General features: G+C 40.8%; 1 protein-coding gene across 1 annotated transcript; it reads right to left on the bottom strand.

Moving 5' to 3' along the window:
• Positions 1-4848: 4848 nt before the first annotated feature.
• Positions 4849-22466, bottom strand: mier2 (mesoderm induction early response 1, family member 2). Its single transcript, XM_033620966.2, has 11 exons — positions 22298-22466; positions 19727-19840; positions 19466-19577; positions 18466-18545; positions 17964-18033; positions 16114-16265; positions 15843-15924; positions 9724-9818; positions 9460-9590; positions 7445-7596; positions 4849-5433 (listed from the first exon to the last, which is right to left on the bottom strand). Exons 1-11 carry the CDS (start codon positions 22322-22324, stop codon positions 4982-4984), a joined length of 1467 nt encoding a protein of 488 aa, XP_033476857.2. The 5' UTR covers positions 22325-22466; the 3' UTR covers positions 4849-4981.
• Positions 22467-22788: the final 322 nt, after the last annotated feature.

Genomic DNA, 22788 nt, shown 5'->3' with positions numbered 1-22788 from the left:
GATGCCATGAAATTTGTTAGAACAAATATTAGCAGAGACATAAATTGCCAAAACTTTTTTCCCATGTGTTGTGAACAATATACTTTTACATACAGTTCTTATACAGGAGGCTTTCAATAAATACTTTTGTGCATTTTATCTTGTTGAGCACATGATTGTAACAGTATAAGTTTCCTGTCGACTGTACTCTCTGTGTGAGGCACAGCCAAGACAACAAAGACCACAAGACCACAACAAAGTATCTTAGTATGTTTGAACCTACTTGTTGCGTTGTTCTCCATCTGACGGTTTTGCTCTGCTACTTCACTTGCGGTCTGTGACCAGTAGAGGGCGCCAGAGAACCAGGCAGAGGAGAGGATGCAATGGAAAAGGTGGGAGAGGTGGTGCAGCTCACAGGAAGTGGGTGACAAGAGTGATAAATGTGCTGCAACAAATGAACTTATCAAAGTCTGATAATTTTCATGTAATGTGAGCTGGTGACTCAAAACCAGTATCAGATACTATGACAGGACAAACAGGACACTTTTAATTTGATATTCAAAACTGGCTGTAACTGAAAATTGATAACATACTGTCATTTACTGAATGATTTATTTCATGGACAACATGGTCGCAGACATTTCAGATACTGGTAATCGTGGGATTATTTGGGGTAAATATCATAGTCATACTTGTAATTGAAAATAATATACTCCCTCTAAGTATATGGACTGAGGCAGCATGCAGAGTCACTTCAGAGAGTCTTTACCCTGCAGGTGATTGAGGGACAACTCTCCACTGTCTGGGCCCATGGCTTAAAGAAACACATTGCAGAGGACAAATTAATAAATTTAAAGCCTTTATGCCATAACTTCCTTTCATTGATTTGAAGACATCAAATGATTATCTGAGACTGCATTGTAGTTGGTGCTCCACAAAACCAGTGCAGATCTTCTTGTGGGTTAGAGCAGAGTTTACAGGTTTATGCTGCTGCAGCTCCAAACATCAGGGTTTATCTCCAACTGGTCTGATATCAGACAGCATGTAAAGCTTCACTGGTGAAACAAGAGTTAGGGTGAAGTCAGGGTGGGATACACTATATGTAGACAGTACAAGAACACAAATAAATGCTATGTATGGGTAATTAAAGTCAAGTTTAAGTTTGCAGAGCTACCAATGTTATAATATTGCCACATTTGGATATTTCCATCCTCACAGCCTATAAACTGACTGAAAAGTCCTTTATTTTTAAGAATGTTCTGTAAAGCTAACAATACTTGCAGAGTGTCTTTCTAAAATAAAATATATCAGTATGTTTGTATTTAAGAATACCTCTGAAAATGTACTTTCAAAAACAGTAACATTCAATTTCTTTTTTTTTACATTTGCATGCTGTTTCACTAGAACAAAGCTAAATATGTCTGTTACAGTAAAAATAAAAAATAAAATGAATAACTCGCAGTAACTGTTTGGATAGTTTAGAGAAATGGTGGGAAATGGATTCTTTCCTGTCGTGACAGAGTGATGAGCACACAACAGCATTTCTGGCAGCATTTCAAACAAATATGAGTGAAAGATTAATCACTGGATGATTGATTTAAATAAATAAATATTGTATTGGATACTGTACATTGGCATGCAGTAGCTCCACTGTTGTTTTAAAGGAGGAACTTTGGCTTCAGGAAGTCAGCAGGGAGCTACAGGAAGGGGAGGTGAGCACTCAAGACTTTTATCTTGGCTATTAGTGCAGTGCCTGTGGGCAAGAATCACATATTGCTGCAGTGGCCAATAGTGTGGAAAGATGTGATGTAAATAGGTCACTTTAAAATTGAGCACACAGTCATTTATGCAGGTAGCATTTGCTAAATATACATCAGCTCGCTGCACATTCAGTTATTCTAAAGACAGATGTTGACAACAACAGCTACTAAGTGTGTTTACAAAATATGAATGTTTGAGTTTTCACTCAGCACCAGTGACTCACTAAGTGCAAGCACAAAAGAGCAAAGATGTTTTTCATTGGTAAATGTGTCTCAGGAATAATTACACCTGACTGTAACCAAAAACATAATTTACACAGTTGTCCATCAACTGATGCGGTCAGAAGAACTAATAGTGGGTAAGTCATCAGTTTTGACTCTATCAGCTGTTTAAAGGCTTCAACTCGTGACAGCCTTAAAGGTCTGATGTGTGGGATTTAGTGGCATCTAGTGGTGAGGTTGCAGATTGCAACCAACTGTGTGCCCAGTGTGTAGTACTATGGTGGCAGATGCAAAAATGTGAAAAGGCAAATGGCCCTATCTAGAGCCAGTGTTTGGTTTGTCCATTCTGGGCTACTGTAGAAAGACATGGTGGAAGACGACCTGCTTTGTACAAAGATATCAACAGCTCATTCTAAAGTAACAAAAACACAACTGTTCTGATTTTCAGGTGATTATAAACTAATGAAACATAGTTATGAATATTATATATCTTTTCTGCCAATATACACACCCTAAATCCTACACACTGGACCTCTAAAAACATTTGATGCCACCAGAAAAAAATATCCCCCCAAGAATCCAGTTGCAGAAATTCAATAGCTCAGATGGCTACAGAGTCAGACTACACATTCTCAAAATGGGTACACTCCCATTACTTTCAGTTTAACAGATAAGGACAACAACCTGATAGTCACGTACCCTGGAAATCCAGAGTTCTCGCGAGAGCACAATTTGAATTTCCTCAGCGAGTCACTCTGGCAATCAGTAATGATGCTCATTACCTATGCCCATGAAACCAAGCTGCACCAATCACATCGGTGTATCTGATATAGGCGAGCTAAACAGATGACGACAGCGCTGCGACAACAAAGTCTGGAATCAGTCAGTAAACATTGCAAGATGGCTACGGATGAGCACCAGTTGTTTGAAACAGCTTTGGCCGCTACAACGAACGAGTTAGACTTGGCTTTTTCTCTAAAAGAGGAACAGAAGACAGCACTCGAATCTTTCCTTTGCAAGAAGGACGTTTTCGCTGTTTTGCCGACCAGATACGGCAAGAGTCTAATCTACCAGTTAGCTCTGCTGGTAGCTAAGCCTATACGTCGCCCCGTGTATTGTTCTGATTGGTCGTAGTGTTATCCAATTGCGTGCAGTGATATTTACAAATGCATGCTTGGTGCCGCCCCTCGAGTTGGGCCATTTTCATTACTCATGGCCAGACCGTAAATCTTTCTAGATTTGGGTCTGGATTTCCAGGCTAATAGTCACTTACAATCTTTGTCAATAGAAGCAGAGGGAGTTCTTGACAACAGGAAATAGGCAAGAATATAAATTAAAAATTAATAAATTAATAAATGTATTCTTTGATTTTGAAACAGTAGCTTCATGTTGTTACAGCCTTTCTGATGTTATTGCATTGGGTGGGCTGGTTGGTTAAATCCATGCATTTTATTTCAAGAAAAACCTCTTGTGACGAGAGATTTTAGATTTAGAAGCCTATATTATAATTAGGTTTAACTGTGATGACTAAATGTAGCAAGTTCTAATTGAGTGCAACTATCTATCCATGGCAAAACTAAGTGATTCTAGGAGCCTATATTTTTTGGTAGGCCTAAAGGCTATTAAAATCTTACCTTAAAATGCTGACACTCTGTTCACACTTGTTCAGACGCGATGTTCCTTGGATTTAAAAGGCAAGCAAAAGATGCCAGAGCTGTTAAATACCATACTAGGATGATCTTTGGACCCCAACATCCGTCATTACAAGTGTTTTACTGTTACAGCAGCAAGATGTGTCTTTACTTTTTTTACAGTCCTGTCTGATCTGTTTGTATCACACCTGTTCAGTGACAGTGACTGACTCTCACTGATTAATAGTCTCGTCAAAGTTGCAGAACCTGAGAAAGTGTGATGCATTCAGTGACTTACCAACGTCCGCGTGTACATTTTACATATACAAATTTTATTTTTTTTTACCTATTCTGCAGGTCAAACAGGCTCTTGATGGTAATAAATATTCAACATGATAGAAATGGTGTTCAGAAATGATGACAAAGCACTGCACCTTTATAAATCTCTATGTAAATCTTCAAAAAAAGAACAAGGATGAAAATTTCCACAAAAGCAAAACAAAAAATAAAACCTGCAAAAAAGAATTGAGCTCCTTTTTCTCCAAACATGTCCAAATCTCAACCTCAGAAAATGTCATTTAATTTCATATTTAAACAAAATTCTTGAGTGAGATTGACTCTTCCACCAAATGTTTTCAGTCAGGAGGAGGCTGGAAGTGCAAACAAAACCGACACGAGGAGCCAAAAAGGGGGCGCCATTTACAGACTTAATTGAGAATTAATGTTTACATAAAATAATCTAAGATTGAAGGGACAGATTTTACTCTGTGATCAGACTTCGAGTGACCATGTCACCCTGGCACTCACCAGAAACAGATCTGAAACGGCTGCAGCAGCAAAAGTTCTGAACAATATGCAGAACATACCTAAAAATCATGTTACTGCTGGCTCTCGCTGCAGTTAAACTTTTCCATCCTGATAAATAAGAAAACAAAGAAACAGTGGTTAACATTGTCAATCATTGATCTGTTTTTTAAAAAGAAAAGGACTGCTAGACACTTGCTTCTGGTTTGTTTGCAGGGTCGTTGCAGCTTCCGTCACCTGCACTGTGCTTTCACAAGTATGTATTAATCATAGCCAATCACAGTCCTGGTGCAGGTTGTGGTAATAAAATGTTAATAAACACATAATCAACACCTGAAAGTCGTGATTAACACTCATCATTCCACAATGGCAATGTCAGGATCAAGTGTCTCGATATAAAAAGGGGTTCAGACAGACGAGTAACCGACCAACACAGGCAGTAGGTCCATTTTTTCACAAAGTTAAGTAAATGCACTTTATTTCCTGGTTTCATCGAGCCCGGTGTAAATACCAACACCGATCAAAGACCTCGACACAGGCCAAACCGTGAAGAGTACCACTCAGTTTTGATTTCCCCTTGTCCCTTCACTGTGTGAGAGAGCGGGGATGCTGGACGGGAGAGGGGTGCAGCAGGCTGCCGAAAGTTTGGAAGTGTGATGGGAGGACAGAGGATGAGGGAGGCGAGGCAGACGGCAGGCTGAATTCCACCTGCAGCCCGTGGGGGGAGCCAGTCCCGCCGCCTGCCGCATCACAGTCAGGGCCCTCGGAGACAAAAGGTCCACCACACACGTGGAGCTGGTAAAAACAGGAGCCTTGGAGGCGATGGTCGTCGTGGCAGGACGGAGGGCTGCCGCCGGCCCACTGGGAGCTCTGAGGGGAGGGCTGGGACTGGAGCTGGACTAGAGCTGAGGGACAACAACTGCCTGAGCCAGCATCCCGCAGGTCATCCATGGGTGGGAGAGAGAAGGGACAGCCAAACAGCTGCTGAGGACATCCGTCACCGCACAGGTCTGACAGCCCCATCACCAGCTCACCATCTGGACAGATGCAGTTCAAAGGATGACAGATAAACAAAATGTCTGAACTTGCTTTACTTATTCCATCAATGCTCACATACTGTATGTTTTAAATTCATTCATACAGCAACTTCAAAAGATATTTATTCCACTTTATGGTACTGAGATTAAAATTCAATAGGACTGTTGCACTATGACTGATTTAAACTGCAGATTATGGCGTCAGTGAGTTTCTCTTTAGCTCTGTAAGTAATTGACAGACATTAAAGTGGCTCTTAAATTAACCCATATCATTTTTAATTTGCATAGGGCCTTATGAGTTGCCCTCTTGCCCCATTTATTTGAATAATTCACCTGTTTAATCATTCAGCATGAGAGCCATATGCATGATCATTTTATTTTGTTTTGTTGACCTGCATTTTAAAGTCTTTACACGTTGTATTGTGTTTGTGTGTAAGCTGTCAAAATGCACCGCAGTCTTTAGAACAAACTGTAAACTTGCTAAGTAAGTGCAAGTGATTTTTTTACTTGACTGAATTTTGAATACATACAAAAGTGAAGAGGGCAAAGTCTGAATTCATTCTGAAATAACTCAATACGTCTGACATCATCTGTTAGATGATTAGTGGCATCCACTGAATAGACTGAGGAGGCTTTGGGGCCGTATAGAGTGCCACAGGGATGATGTTTTTTGTTGGTCGGTATGGATGTTAGCTTCACACTGGTTCCCTTGTCAAAAAGTCTATGGGATTTTTCCATTTTATTTTGGATTTTTGTAGAAAATAAGGTCTGTGGCAAATTGTTTATGATTGATAGCATATAAGCAGACGCATTGCACCACCCCTCCCCCTCTTTATGAAGGGCTTTTGTGCTTTAGGATTCCACTTAAGTGAATTGATGGTTGTTCTTGTAATTTATCTTTATCAAGCCAGTTATTTTAGGACTATTTTTGTATATTTCAAATCATTTCAATTTCAAAGTTCACAAGTGGGGCATTTACTGACGTATTTTGTGTTGTAGAACAAAACATGAATCATAAGTCTCTCAAGCTTTTGTTAACCACAGACATCTGACCAAAACCCAATTCAAAAAAACCCCTGACAAGATGAGAGAACCGGGAATGCTAAAACGCTGACTCATTCCTGCACCCCTCCATACAACAGCCCTTTACCTTTAGGCTCTAATTACAGTTTGATCATCTACCACAGAAAAGTTAATGAGATCTGTTCCCAATCACCACTTTATGCATATTCTCTCTGTGTAATTCTCTCCTCTCGGCTTGTTTACCTGCAGGCCCAGCCTGCTTTCTGTGGCCTGTCTGGACCGAGTTCATGGCTTTAAGAGAAAGCGGGGAGTTCGTCTGCGGCGGGGACGGCCCTCCTCCTCTGGAGCGCCATGTCAACGGGTGTGCATGCAGACGAACATACAGACACAGACATGCACACGTGCGCCCACAAACACAACAACACAAGACACACAAGGAGCAAGAAAACAGCGGGGAAAACAAAAGGAGATGAGACATGAAAATGATGCATAACATAAGATAATGAATATGTGATGTCAAAATAAACGGCAAACCGTGTAATCAAAACAAGACATTCAACAGACATAAATGAAATCCATAGAGCTGCATGTAACACATGATGGATAGCAGAAAATAATAGGATTTGGAACATGTGTCTGACATGGTATGTATATGATATATGTTTATGGTCTTTCTAACCTCAGCATTATTATAAACCAAACTGAAGGCAAACCGTGTATACACCACACTGTAGAGCTTAGTGCTCTGTGCCAGGCTCCCACTTCAAATGAATCTGTGACGAGTGGAAACTGTCTGAGCTCTTACTGTACATATGCTTATTTTCCAAGCTTGCTGTAAACATGAGATAATGGGAGTAATATTTCAGGGTATTATGGCTGTGACAATTGCTTCACCATTAGTTCGGTTGGTCTTCTATAAAAGAGCAAGTTTACTTTTCTGTGGCAACACTTTCCAGAATGTGAGCCACCACACCAGGTGCTTGTTTACCTTGTTTGTCCAGGTCCAGGCTCGACTGGGGAGGTAATGGGGACTGCAGCTGTCCAGTGCCCATGGAGCTGTTAGACAACAAGCCTGAGGAATTATTGCTTCTCTCTTCCCTTCCCAGCTCTGCAACCTCCCCCTCCTGGTCTCCATCCTCCCTGCATCACACAACACAACCACTGTTAGCATATTTTCCAAAAAACTTAGAGTAATTAATATTCATAAGGGGTACTTTTGGTAAACAGTCGTTTCACGTTATTTTGTAATTTGGGTGAGGTCACCAGCGGAGGTGGTGTATCGGTTCCAGTTAAGAGGCATTACTTCAACAGGATAGGTCACAAAAACAAGTTGGCTAATGCAGTAATGGTTTAGTGTAAAGTAATGCAATGGGTATATTCCAACAATAAGATGCACAGTGGATTACTGCAACAACTAATGGGGATTAATAAATAAACAGCTTTAAAAAATGCTCTGGTGTTACTGAGAGAGGTTCTTGGAATAAGATGGATTTAATGGGAAGTTCAGATGAGAACACGCAGAAAATCCTCACTACAGGGGCAAATAGAATACAAGCATATTCTGAGACATAAAACTGAAAATATAAACTCATCTTTAATATGTTTAAGATGGCTGGCAGCCTTTAAGTTCATCCAATTCCTTTCCATGATCTTATATTTTAGGATTTTAGCATACTGAATTGCAGATATTAGAGTGAACTCACAAGCCTGTTCACAAATCATGTCTGTTTTTTAGTGTGGCCTTTTATTGTGACCATCCACCATGAATTTTAACAAATTTGCGACCAAAGTTTTAAAGGAATATCTATTGAGTGCGTAAAAAAAGTCTTAGCTCTTTAATGTAAACCTGTAAAAAACATGGGTGCAAAAAGAAAAGTGTTTAAATTTTTGTTCAGTGTATACTAGACTGCTCAAAAAAATTAAGGGAACACTTAATGGTCGCAGTAATCAGGAGATCGCCTGTTACACAAGGGCATCAACCCAGCAGCGAGGCCGGTATCTGCTCCTATATGCGAGGAGGAGCAGGAGGAGCACAGCCAGAGCCCTACAATATGAGCTCCAGCAGGCTACTGGTGTGCATGTTTCTGACCAAACTGTCAGAAACAGACTCCATGAGGGTGGCATGAGGGCCTGACGTCCTCTAGTGGGACCTGTGCTCACAGCCCAGCACCGTGCAGCACGAATGGCATTCACCAGAGGACACTAGAGTTAGCAGGTCCACCATTTGTGAAGAGTCTGGAGATGCCGTGGTGAACGTTATGCTGCCTGTAACATCATCTGGCATGACAGGTTTGGTAGTGGGTCTGGGGTGGCATATCCTTGGAGCATGGCACAGACCTTCATGTCATAGCCAACGGTACCCTGACTGCTGTTATAGGTACTGGGATGGAACCTTGAAGAGTGATTGTCAGACCTTACTCTGGTGCAGTGGGCCCTGGGTTTCTCCTGGTGCAAGACAATGGCCGGCCTCATGTGGCCAGAGTGTGTAGGCATTTCCTGGATGATGAAGGCACTGACGCCATTGATTGGCCCTCTCATTCCCCTGACCTAAGTACAATTGAGCACCTATGGGACACCCGACACGGTCAAGTACCCCCACAGACTGTCCAGGAGCTCACTCATGCCCTGATCCAGGTCTGGGAAGAAATGCCCCAGGACACTATCCGCCGACTCATCAGGAGCAGATGCTGCTGGGAGCGCATACAGGCATGTGAGGGTCGTACACACTACTGAGTCACTTGCCGTGATTCAATGTGATTTTGAATCCAGCCCTCAGTGGGTTGATGATTTATGTTTCCACTGACTGTTGTTACATCATTTTGTTCTCAACACATTATACAGTGTACATTGGTAAAGATTTTCAACTTGACTAATTCATTCATCAAGATCTGATGTGAGATTTAAGTGTTCCCTTAATTTTTTTAGCACTGTATATTTATTTATCCTACACAGTTATCTTGACTAGACTATAAGTCTTGCCATTAGTGTTTCAGTAATACTCACATGCTCCCTGACTGCAGACTGTACTTCTTGCGGCTGAGCCTGGTGGCCTGCTGGGTAAAGTACTCATGGCGGTCAGACTTCTTCCACATGTAGTAATACTCCACACACTCCCCGACGGAGCGCGTTCGTACCTGAGGGGGTGAAAAACACTTTTGTTTTGAGCAACAAAAAAACATCCCATCAAATATTCAAAAGGGTACAGCAGGTAGATCATCATTCAGATTAGAACATCAAACCTCAGGAGAGATTCAGCTGAGCACTCACCTTATTAGCCTGAATGAGGTGGAAGTTTTTCCCGTAAACCCGATAGCCGTGCTCGAAGCTCCTGCACTCCTCCTCACTCCAGGCACAAAGCTCTTCTAAAGAGAGGGGAAGCACCGGGAGGATTTTATTTCATAGATAGCACAGCACAGGTTTTTCATAGTAAGCTTTCATTTTACATTTTTTTTTAAATGAATGCAATGCAATAACACCTTTATACTGTAGATTATGACAAAGTAGGGCTTTCAGTTGCCATTCAGTGCCTGGTTTTGACTGATTGAGCCAGCTGCAGGAAAAACTGGATGTAATGTGGCAGCAGGGAGCAGTTTCTTTCACCCCTATCCATACTACAGCAAAAATCATAGACTTAAAGATCCAGTGTGTTGGACTTAGGGGGGTTTGTTGGCAGGAATGGAATATAATACAATAATACAATTTTCTTTAATGTGTAATCACTTGAAAATAAAAATTGTTATGTTTTGTTAACTTAGAATGAGCTGTTTATTAGGGCTGTCAACATTGCTCAAAAATGACGTTTGAATATTCCTTCTAAAAATAACTCATAGGTTCGAACCATTCAAATTTTTTTTTTTTGCATTATGTCCACAAGAGGGCAAACTAATACAAGGAAACATACTTGTATATGTATTAATACAAGGAAATATAACTACTTGTAGGTATTTTTATTTCAACATTAACGTCTTTGAAAACATTTACATACCTACACATTAAAACACATAAAACAATTATCTATAACATTACGTTATAAACGACCGCGGACCTCTCGCTCGCCCCCCCTCTCTGACCTGTGGCCACACCGCCCGCGGAAGCGCTGCGAATAGCCTCGAAGCACCGGACCGTACAGTGATCGTTTCGGCGTCTGGTCTATTTTCTGCGCGAGCCGCGAGTGAATGTGTCAAGTCGGGTGACGGAGACAACAGCTGGGAGTAGAACCGCTTGTCGACCAGGCTGGAGAAATGCGTGTCTGATGCCAACGCCCACTCGCAAAGAGGACAGCTGCGGTGGTGGGGTTTTTTTTCTCCACAATCGAATATCATTTTTCACATTCGAGGGTCCATTTTTTTTTCAAATTCGAATTTAAATTCAAATTTAGAATATTCGTTGACAGCCCTACTGTTTATATCTACATAGGGAGCAGGTCCTTGTTCGAGGAGATTACCATGTTACATTGTCATCTTTCTACAGTGGCCCAGAATGGACAAACCAAACACTGGCCAAGGTAGTTAGCAGCCCCTCCACGACAAGCAGCATCGGAAAAACACTGATGTTCAACATAACTGCTTTATTCAGTGTCTTTAGTGGTTTAATATCGTCCAGGTCTGTTTGTTTTGGAGAGGAAGAGACCTCTGTGGATAATTTTGCTCCTGGTAAAAACCTGAATGTCTGGATGTTAAGTCACTGAAGAAAAAAGGTGAGCACGCATTAGCTGGTGCTGGGCTAGCGGCTGCTCTCTGACGAGCTAAACAGCATCAGAGAAACACTGACATGTAATGTGAAACTGATTTATTCAGTGTTTTTACCAGTTTAACCCTATTGGCCCCTAGGCCTTCTTGGGGTAAAGTAAAGCCTTTACTTTTAAGCTCATATCACAGTCATTATAAAGGCTACATACACATGCTATATCTTCTTTTTTTTCAAGACAATCTGGGCTATCCAGATTTGCCATCATTCCATGTCCTTCTATGTGCCTGTATTTTATATTAATTTTTATATCAATGAAAAAAACAAATCTGTGTGACTAAATTCTTACATTTTTACATCTATCTCAGCATAGCAAGTTGGAAGTTGACATATTCTGCCATATATGAAGAGGGGAGACTCTCTGGAATCTGGCAATATAAGAACCATGATGCTGGGACATTCTGTCACTTTACAGTTGTCCAAAACATGTGGTTTGTGCCAGGCAGACATGATTGCCAGCATTTTTTCATTATTGCAAGAAATTCCATTGACTCATTCACAAGTCAAAAATGTGTTTTATCTGAAAGAAACATGCAATATTCACATCTAAGATCATAGAAAAATAGTCAACCAAGTGCAATGATGTCCTCCAAGATAATATTTGTTTTTCAGTTTTAGTTATATATTGGGGGGACATTTTGGGTATGGGGGGGGGGGCATGTCCCCCTCAATGTATATGGTGACTACGGCCCTGTCATGCATGCATAATTAGGCTGCAGTTGGGGATTTGCTCTGTTTTGGAGCCAGCCTCAAGTGGTCGTACGGTGAACTACAGTTTTTGGAACTTCAGCACTGGCTTCATTTTTCAGCCTCAGAGGCTGCCATTTTGTCTCCTACTCTCTATAACAAGTGTACCTGGTGATTTAACCCCATGGGCCCGAACGACGCATAGTGCGTCCAAATTCACACCTGTTCTTCTGTGTCAACTGGACAGTATGGAGATATTTGCATCTTGAAAGCTGGACTACAAATGTGGATAGACAGGGAGAAACACACACAAGCCTAAGACGTGGTAAGATACGATATTCCTCACTATATGAAGTGACTGATAAGATCTGTATAATGGATTGTAAAGAAATTCGTCAGGTTTTTATTCTGTAGACAACTGATCTGGATTTACAGCGTGATGGGATGACAGCACAATGATGTGTGTGCTATCACTGGAAAGCTCTGCTCCTGCACTTTCATGTGATATGTGTGGTATTTCTGTGCGACCCTGCATTTGCAAGTAATCCATCCAAGAGTAATGTGTGTGCAAAGCTGTATGAAAGCTTTGTTATACATAATGTTAGTGTAACTTTATAATTTTTTTTCGCTGTGAAAACATTGGACTACTGACAAGTGCTTGGTCTTGTCGGAAAGCTACAGTTCCGTTGTTTAACGTGATATGCGTGGCGGAGAAAATCCATAGAGAAGAACAGGTGTGAATTTGGACGCACTATGCGTCGTTCGGGCCCATGGGGTTAAATCACCAGGTACACTTGTTATAGAGAGTAGAAGACAAAATGGCAGCCTCTGAGGCTGAAAAATGAAGCCAGTGCTGAAGTGCCAAAAACTGTAGTTCACCGTACGACCACTTGAGGCTGGCTCCAAAACAGAGTAAATCCCCATAATGCCCAACTTTACATGAGTAATACATGCTCCAAAAAAACAAGATGGCAACTCAAGGCTTCAAGATGGCAGGCCACAAACCAATGGGTGACGTCATGGTGCGACGTTCATTATATTATACAGTCTATGTTGGAGACATATAATTCCGCTCCCTGTAAAACCCTCCTGAATGACAAATCATTAAGGAATTTTAACTGGGAGAAGTTTCAGTGGTTGCATTCTGCAACCGTCACTGCTAAATCCTTCCAAAATAAGAGATCATGAGGTCACATTGGTGAACTGTTCCTCCTCTGCACTGCTGGAGTCGGCAGCTGCTGTTGCTTTGACAGGGTGTCAGATACTTTCATATACTGTAGTATCCTCTGGCGGAAATGCTTTTGTAGGGCTCAGATATGGGTCCTGCTGTTTACTGACCTCAATGATTGGCTCCCAAATGAGTCTATGGTTTCCACTTTTACTCATTGCCCCCAAATGTATTGTTTCTTTGTGAAGAATATGATTTTATGTACAAGCTGTGGAAGGTGTGTGGAAGGAGTTTCTGAAATAGCACTTTTGAGTAAGTTCATTGCTTTAATTTTCCAAGAAGAATATAATCTCATCCTACACTTTGTCATTACATAGCTCAACTCCGGACTCAGCTGGTGTCACTCTTTATATAATACAGTGCGTCCCCTGACTGCAGTTTCAGATCAGATTCTTTCAAAGGTGTGAGATTTAAACCCACAGTAATCCTCCTTCACAACATCTGCATCAACAAATCTAACACAGGTATCAAAAAACAGGTCTTTGCTCCTGTCAGTTACTTTATTCGTTTATCCATTCATCTGTTTCTGATTTTTGCTGACAAGTTGCTCCTTATTATTTTTGCATAAAAAACCCATAATACAACCCATAATACACCTTATTCCATAGTATATGCAATGCTGCTTTTTGACTGAGGGATAGCTTTCAGTTTTAAACCACATCAACAGCTGGAATAAGGACGGACTCGGCTTTTGTCGCACGTTGCTTTATACCCCATAAGACTTGGTGCCGAGATGAGGTGACTGAGGGGGCTGTTAAAAACTGCGAGGGGGCAGAGCACTCAATATTTTTAATTTATGTACCATTCTCTGTGTGATCAAACGAACTAAGTGACATGTTCTGTCTGTCTTTCTGTCTATCGATCTTTTCTGCTCCATTTCAGTACTACGGACAGCGCCAAACCTACACACGTCAAACAGCCCTGTCCATGGTTCGGGAACAACAGCTAAGCCATAGTCACATGAATCTCGGAAAATCATTTTGTGAGTTTTGCTATTTTTCTAAAGATCCATTAAGCTTCAACAGACAGTGCAAATAATACAACTAAGGGTGCTAAGGAAGTATTTAACTGCTGGAAAGATGGTCTTTTCATAGATCTGGGTTGTCTATGCAGTAGAAAGAAGCAAATACTTTTAAAATTAGTGCTACATGACCAAAGAAAGAGATGGCTGTGGCATTTGCTTTTGCTCAAGAGACAGAAAACCTACTACAAGAATGCACTGTGCTGCAGCGGACCAATAAATGCTCCCACTGGTGGGTTTTTCCACAGGAAACAATATGGCTGCCAAACGGTAACAAACAATCTCAAATTACAGTTAAACAGTAAGTTAAAATTTGTTTTTGAAAACATTTTAGACTAGAAATAGACAACACAGTAACATAATCTTGTTTCATATTTCATCAACACTGCTTAGTTTACAATTTGATCTCAGTATTTTCAGACTGCATTTTTACAAAACAGGAAACAGTATGGCACCCACTTCTTGTTCACAAATTCTACTACTACAGCCAAACTGTGCACTAAAATATGTTTCTAAAGACATTTTAGATGAGTAATAGGCAGTACAGTACCAGAATCTTGGTTTATAATTGATATTGATTGATATATATATATATATATATATATATCATTGATTAGCACTGCCTGGTTTTAAGGCGGCACGGTGATGCAGTGGTTAGCATTGTCACCTCTCAGCAAGAGCATTAGTGTGGGTTTTCTCGGGGTATTCCTCCCACAATCCAAAAACATGCAGGTTACATTAACTGGTGACTAAAGTGCCCATGGGTGTGAATGTGAGTGTGAATGGTTGTCTGTCTCTTTGTGTCAGCCCTGTGACAGTCTGGTGACCTGTCCGGAGTGTACCCCGCCTCTCACCAATGTCAGCTGGGATAGGCTCCAGCCCCCCCCCCCCCCCCCCCCCCCCCCGCGACCTCTAACAGGATAAGCGGTTACAGATTATGAATGAATGAATGAATGAATGCCTAGTTTTACAGTTTGATGTGAGTTTGAGAGAAAGGGGCGGGTCTCTCTCTCTCAATCCACGTTTATACTCTTTGTGTCTGTGGTGGCAGGCATGCAAAAAATGCAAAAGGACAGTCTGTAGTTTGAGCAACAGCCCTAGAGCCAGCGAAAATCTGCTTGATGACACATTTTGCATCATCCAGCAGATTTGAGCTGGGAAAGGAGCAGGGAGATCTGGGTGTCAGTAAGATGGAGGCAAGTTTACCACAGTTCATTTACGCGTAACATCCACAGTTACGATACAAAGCTGTTTGAAAATCGGCAAAGTATCCCTTTAAGACCCCCTGTGGCCTCAGGCTAAGTTTTTTCTCTGAAGAAATACAAGTGCTTGTGTTCTGGATGTCAAGTCTCCCAACTGCATCTCAAATATTTTGGCTGATGCTAATATTTGGAAACACAGTACACTATGGTCTCTCCTCAGTGCCAGTGATCCCAGAGGAGGCACACCTCCCCGCTATGGGAATCACTGAGTTACAGTTTATCCTTGTTCAGGGAAGCGAGCAGGGATTTCATTTGTGCTACAGCTGTGAAATGTAACTAAGTAATGTTAAGAAATATACTGACACTATAAACACTGGCAAATTTAATCAGATAACATTAAACTATTTTACACTTTGAGAGATATTTTATCAGCTATTATGTTTGTCATGATTTTAAGTGGAAGATAAATAAGTTTAATAGCAGGTATGATGACAGTTCTTACCACTGAACACTTTCACATTGAAGCGCAATCGTCTCAGTGCCTCTTCTGCATTAAAGTTGCATTTCACTAGTTCATACAGTGCCTGAGGGTCAAGAGAAAAGGAGGATAAGTGAAATGGGTCAGAATGCTTAGTGCATTTGTTAATGGTCCTTCAGTAGTGTAGGTGGGCAGTAAAGACATGTACCTACAGTTGAGAGCACAGACATACACTTACATACACACTTAACATAATTAACAGTGTCTTCTGGGATGTAATTTAAAGTTCCTCTACCTGTTGGTTGTCTCGGACAGTGTCCCCGTGTGTTTGTGTGTATGCCGCCCCCTCCTGACCGTAGGTTCTCTGTGCATTCAGCAAGAACTCTTCTACTTCCTGCACAGGCAGAACACCTGGCCTCCACAGCAGCTGGTCCTCACTGATGCAGGCTAGAGGATCAAGGAAAGAGGTACAGAATGAGGGGAAATGCAGTGGAAGCAGCAGAGCAACAAGATGAGAGGTTGGAAATTTTTTTTGTCAAATTCTACACAGAGTTGCTTTAATCATTATGTCATACAACGTGTTAGACTTAATCTTTATAAAATGGCAGTTTAACTTGTCTCTAATGGCATGTGTCCACAAAGCACTTTCTTTTGAGCCCCAGCGTCTTTTTTTAATAGTTTCCAACAAGGAGAGAGCATATGCGGCCGACTAGGGAAAAATTGCTGCGTCTAGCGCTTTTTTCAGCATGCTCCAGCTTTCTTGTGAGGTCGTTCTGAGCACCTCTAATTGAAAATCTCTGAACTTTTCAAAAGGCGCTGGTGTTGTCCCTGCCACTCCTTTAGCGACTGTCTGACCAAAGCTGTGAGTCAGAAATGATCACACAGAGACAGAAAATTTAATTTATGGGAGCAGTTTCGCTGGACACCAAATGTCACTGATGAGTGTGCTTTATCGCTGGTGTTCTAAGTTAACTGTGTAGTCAACCCTCTGTTAGCTACCTAGCTAATATCTAATGTCAAAATATTGTTGTCATAGAAACAAAATCCTCACATATAGGGGTGTGCCAAATCATCTCGCTCATGATAATACTGGTATCATTTTTAATATGATATAAAAAATTCATACTGTGATACTGATATTTTGGATTGTTGACATACTGATGTCATACTGTTGCCCACGGCAACAACAAGCATGGCTGAAAGCAAAATCATTACCGACTCCGCGGTGGCTCCAAAAAGAGGAGCAGATTCAGTAGTGTGGAATAAACTGTGGCGCCCTGAATGTTTTATGAACAGCCCCGGACTTCTCGACTCTTTTAGTGAGTCAGCACTCAGAGGGAACTCATTCAGCAGCTCCTCTGGCAGCAGCACAGCGTCTCTCCCTCTCCTCTCTCACGATGCAAATACAGGAGTTGGTGTTGTCACGTGATTTTGTCATAAACCTTTGGTAATGTAAACCTACGTGATGCTCAAGACTCAACAAAAAACTACATATATGTGAATGTGTGATAGTTCTGGTAGCATAATAGCCTGTCACAGGTTACAGCGTGATGATTAGAGGAAAATGGCAGAGCATAAAGGTCCAGGTGGGAAAAAAACAACTCAGTCATTTAAAAAAGAAGAAAATCACCTGTTGATTTATATATATAGATTTTTTGTATTGGGGAGCTGTTTAAATGTGTAATTTGTGGTCGATTTAATTTTGTTGAACTATTAATATTGTATACAGAATCTGAATCTCACTCTGAGTTACTGTTGTTGTTTACAAACAAAAGAAATTAGAGATCATTATTGTTTAGTTTTTGCTAAATACAGTATTTGAAGGCAAACTGTAAAACTATATCACTTATTTGTTGCAATTCTATTTTCTTAAATACATAATAAAAAAAACTGACTAATTTGTCATATCCTCAGGAATATCGTCATCACAAAAATACCCTGACATTTCGTGGTATTATTTTAGGGCCATATCGCCCACCCATCCTCACATAGTGCATCGTTAAATAAAAGCACTGAGAGTGCTTTTTTATGAGGCCCTAGGATGATGCATTTTCCAGCACCCCACCACTGCTTCTCTACCAAAGAAAAACAACATGTGGACACATGCCCTGACTCCAGCAACACAAGGTCTTTTCTGTTGCTTACCTCTCTCCTGGTAGGTACATGAACTGAGTGGAGGGATTTTTGCCTGGTACTTAGAGCCAACCATGATCTCCTGAGAATGAAATCAAACACAAAGTCTGTCATAGCGCTGAAATGGGTCATATATGCTCATAAAGGCTGACATGCTGCTGTGTGGTAGGGTTCTTCGGGAAGATCTGCCAACTTGACAATACAATCAAAGCCAACATGTTACTGGCTACTGGCTAATGGTCCTGGGTTCAGTTTGTCCAGCTGAGTGGTCTTGGGAATTTAATATTGGATATTCATACAGTACATGAATTATACTCAATGATAAAGGAAGAAATGTGTTTATGTAGCAGTATAGCGAAAAGAAAGGATGTGTACAGCTATTGGGGCTGTCAATGTAAAACAGACACACCAATGGAGAGGAAGTAACTCATAAAACATAATCTTTTGTCATTTGCTTTGTAACGTGCTGTCTAAAGTGGTCAGGAGATGTGTGTTATTGCCCTCAGTGGCTTACCTTGTGCTCTTCATTGGAGGGAATAGAGGCATCGTCAGAGTCCTCATCGGATGAGCTGACTAATGTGTCTTTGTCTCCGCCTGAGAGACAAAACATCAGACAGGAGTGTCAGGCAAATCCATGTGGATGTTATGATCCATTTTAAAATGTTCAGCTCATTTATCAGGCCTTTGTGTTTTAATTTAATACTGAACTACCTTAAAGTCAAATCCATCAATATAACTTTTTTAAACAGCATTTCAAGGTTCAGATTTGTTTCATTCTTTTGTTCAATATTAACCATTATTCAATGAGCAAATCCCAATCTCAAGTGAAACACACATAATAAAATAAAAATGAAAAGTGCAATAAATCAATAAAGAATATAATTCAGGTTAAAGCAGTGACCAGAAAGGAACAAAGCCCCCCTCCTCCATTTTACCTTTAGAGAAACTGTGTGCTCAGTTAATCTAGCGGAGAAAAAAGCGGCATACCTGTCATATATTTGGTTTTCATTATATTTTGTGGACTCAGCATCAATACGATCACTACCAGGGGCAAGTAAATACATTTAAACTCCCTCAATTCATAAATGTTTGAGTGTCTTTGACATCGTTCAGTCATACAGAAAGAGACACATCATGCAGTGCATGCTGCCATACCCATATTACGTTATACAGAAATAAATAAATCGAAGCTTTCATGTAATTTCCTGATATTATAAACTCTGACATGTCATGTTATTGAAGTGCACCGCCTGGCTGTAAGTAACATGGTGCAGTCTCAGCAAAGCACTGAATTAAAATTAAAGTATGAGAAAATATTCCACCAAAAACAAAGGCTGTAGGGACGATCCTTTCTTTCAGAGCAGCTCCACAGTTTCATCAGAAAAAGGCTGTGAGTGTGCATATGGGAGGTTAATTTATGAAGCTGAACCTCCATTTTCTACCTTTTCTTTGTTGAGATAATCTAAAAAGTCATATGATATGGTCGTGTGTAAATAAACGTCTATGTGCTTTACCTTGGAGGCGGCGGAGCAGATCTGAGGTGTTTGAGGTGACTGAGGGGGTGAGATCATCTGCTGATGATTCTTCTTCCTCCTCCCCAGGAAAGAGATCCTCAGTTATCTGATCCTGGACAAAACAAATTAAGAATAATAGGGCTGCACATTATAGCAATAGGACAGCAAAGAACACAGATTACACTGATAAATATATTAGTATATAATATTTTAGAATTTAACTGTTCTCTAATTCTCTGCATTCTTGGCATTGCATCTCACCTTGTCCAGTGTCATGCCTGGCAGGCTGGCAGCCACGTGACAGGTCTCCTTCTCTGGATCTGACACTGTGTAGCCGTACAGAGCCAGCAGCTCCTCCAAAGGAAGCTCACTGGCCTACAGAAAGTTATAGAGAGAGACAGCAGCAGGTAGAGGGAGATGATTTGGTTAATTACATATTTCTGAGAAAAAAAAATTGTTGCAAGAGCAGGAGCACACAATCCCGGGAGTCCTGTGAAACAGACTTGTTTTTAAATTATGACTTCAGCTGTAGTCAAAACACACTGGTCATATTTCAAGCAACACTAAGTGCAACAAGGAGAAAATAAACCTTAGGGTTCCCAGCCTGACTGCTTTAGTGTATTATTGAGTGGTATTATTAATCATTAAGCCAAAATAACATCACTTATGTTAATCTATATTAGAATAAAAGTAACATAAACTTCATATGTGGGCGACCTTTAGCTGATCTGGCACAGTGGGCGCTCTATACAGGCTGAGTACTTTGCAGCAACCTGGGTTGGATTCCAACCTGCAGCCCTTTGCTACATGTCATTCCCCCTCTCTGTTTCCACTTTTCTGTCAATCTCCAGCTGCACTATAATGAAGGCAAAAAAGCCCAAAAATTATTCATTAAATTAAATTTTTTTTAAAAAAAATATGCAACTTAAATTTGCCTGTAATCCGTCTTCTGAAAACAGCCACATGGAAGTTATATACAACAAATTTTTCATTTGTTATCGCAAGTAACTTTTTAAAGTCACTACTGTGTTAAGTTGAGATGGATTCTATATCTGCTCTTAATTGTTCAGTCTTTTGAAGTCTTTCTACCGGAGCTGATGGCAGATCATGTCGTGTTAGCCTGATTTAGATGGTAAAGCCTTCAATGGATGAATTTGGTGGGCCAAAAGGTTTTGCATCTCTGCCGACTCTGTGTAGTGTATCCACACTGGAGGATGTAAAGAACTCATGTAAAGGACTTATGTATTTCTGTAGTGATACAATTTTTTGTACATATCAGTGTATTTGGTTTATGCCTACAACGTATCTAGTTTTCCACTTTTTCTGTTATTATATTTCTAAAGTAACAGGAAATAATTTGGACGTGTATTCCCATGAATCTCATTTCCCGAGATTAAAGCCTCATCAGTTCAATGATCTCATCGACACTCTGGGCATCTTTCCTCTTTTGCCAAAAAATCTCCATAGCTGCCATTCAGTTTGCAGAGTCATAATCAAACAGGTAAAACATTTCCAAAATGCTATCTCAAAATCTTTGCAGAGTAAAACCCAGAACAGCTCTTTTCCTATCAGTCAGATTTGGGTTGTTAAGGCAGATGTGAAAATCAAGAGCTGTGTGTTTAATATAATTTCCTAAGCATGGTTTCCAGAGGAGGTTTGTTCTGATGCATGCAATTTAGGAAGATGACTAATTAATACTCTGTTTAGCCACGTTTGCCAAATTGGAAAAGATGGTTAACTTTGCATTTTGTGACAAAGGCCATAGGAAGGTGTAAGAAACAAATCTATAATCTTAAATGGTAAAGCTGAGGTAGGCAGTTTCATTTTAGTGTCACTGGGCAAAAAATCCCATAACAAACTTTGAGCATGTTGTAATTCAAGCGGACTTGGAGAAAACTAAACTTTTACGCCTCCTCTTGGCTGTGTTTTCAGGAACTAGAAAATAGTGACAAAAGACTCTGGACAATCACAGGTCATTTTAAAAAGAGGGAGTTCCCATTAGTTGTTCTATAAATGCAGACGCAGGTGCATGTCCTGTCGGTAAAAGCCTGATTCAATGGCCAGCCAGTGCAAACTCCAACTCAGGGGGACCAGACCGCCCCAACTTGCCGCCAGATCAGCATTTTTCTGTTGCTGCCTTTACACAGGTTAGACTCAGCGCTGCTGCTGACCGATGCTGTTGGCTTGTGCTGGCCGAAATCAAGACGCTTCACCCGCTGACAGAGGGTCTGTCTCCCTTCTGCTTGGAAGGGGATCAGGACAGAGAGGTGAGGTGCAAGAGGGTGTATTTTCAAAGTCTGCCTTTTCCAGATTCTTGCCTACTCCAGCTTTAACTGCTGCTGCTGTTTTCACATTACACACAAAAAAATATGATGTTATGTGAAGTGTGGAGCTCTTTTGTTTGTTGTTGTTGTGTTTTTTTAGGGGTCAGGTCTTACTGTGGGCTCTGACACAGAGCTTTTTAACTGTTATGGCATAGATGCACTGTCAGGTGGTTATGAAATATGTACTGTAAATGGCACCGGTGCAACTTCAGTACAGAAAAAGTTGCATGAAAACCTCTGGCTGACTTATTTCTTTTATATCTATATCTATATATCTTGTAAACCTAATTTACTTCAATTTAAAAGCAACTTCAAAAACACAACAGTCAATATTAAATTCATTAATTACATTTTTCAGTGTTTTCAGTCACCATTTTCAGTAGTCAGAATAAGAATATTGTGACAGTAGGTGTGTAGGTGATGCAGAAAATTATCCTGTAAAACAGATGGTGGCTTTCACACAGCAACTAACTTTAACATGTGCGGACATTGCTGAACTTGACCGTACAGTGTGGGACTGCGCTGCCATCTTCATGGGGCGAAAGTTCTCCTCCGACTTCTCTAAGGCCAGTTAGGGTTTCTGCTTCTCCTGCTGAGGGCCTTCATCACTGTACCTGGTCCACTCTCCACTAGGCCACGACCTCCACGCTTATTATCTTCAGGGGCTTGTCGCCCACCTGCAGACACAAAAGGACATTCAACATCATGTGGATGCACTGTAACATGGCAGCACATTCCTCTGTGCGCCCATGACATTCGTGCACAACATGAGGGATCACATAGTGGCTGATCCTGGCTCATCCCATTACAGATCAGCTGACTCTTGACATTTAAACCACCTTTTTGTAACTTATGAGACTTATAAGCAGCATTTAAAGAGTCTGCAATTCACTTGTAACTTAATCGCATGCAGAATAATCAGACAACTCTACAGATTTGGGTTTTGGGGATTGCAGTAATGGAATATACCTCCTAAAATCAAAACAGCTGACAGTTTTT

The sequence above is a fragment of the Epinephelus lanceolatus genome, chromosome 6 (assembly GCF_041903045.1).
Source record: "Epinephelus lanceolatus isolate andai-2023 chromosome 6, ASM4190304v1, whole genome shotgun sequence".
Classification (NCBI taxonomy): Eukaryota; Metazoa; Chordata; class Actinopteri; order Perciformes; family Serranidae; genus Epinephelus; species Epinephelus lanceolatus.
Note: the sequence above shows the minus strand (reverse complement) of the source record. Positions and strands in the feature narration are given on the sequence as shown.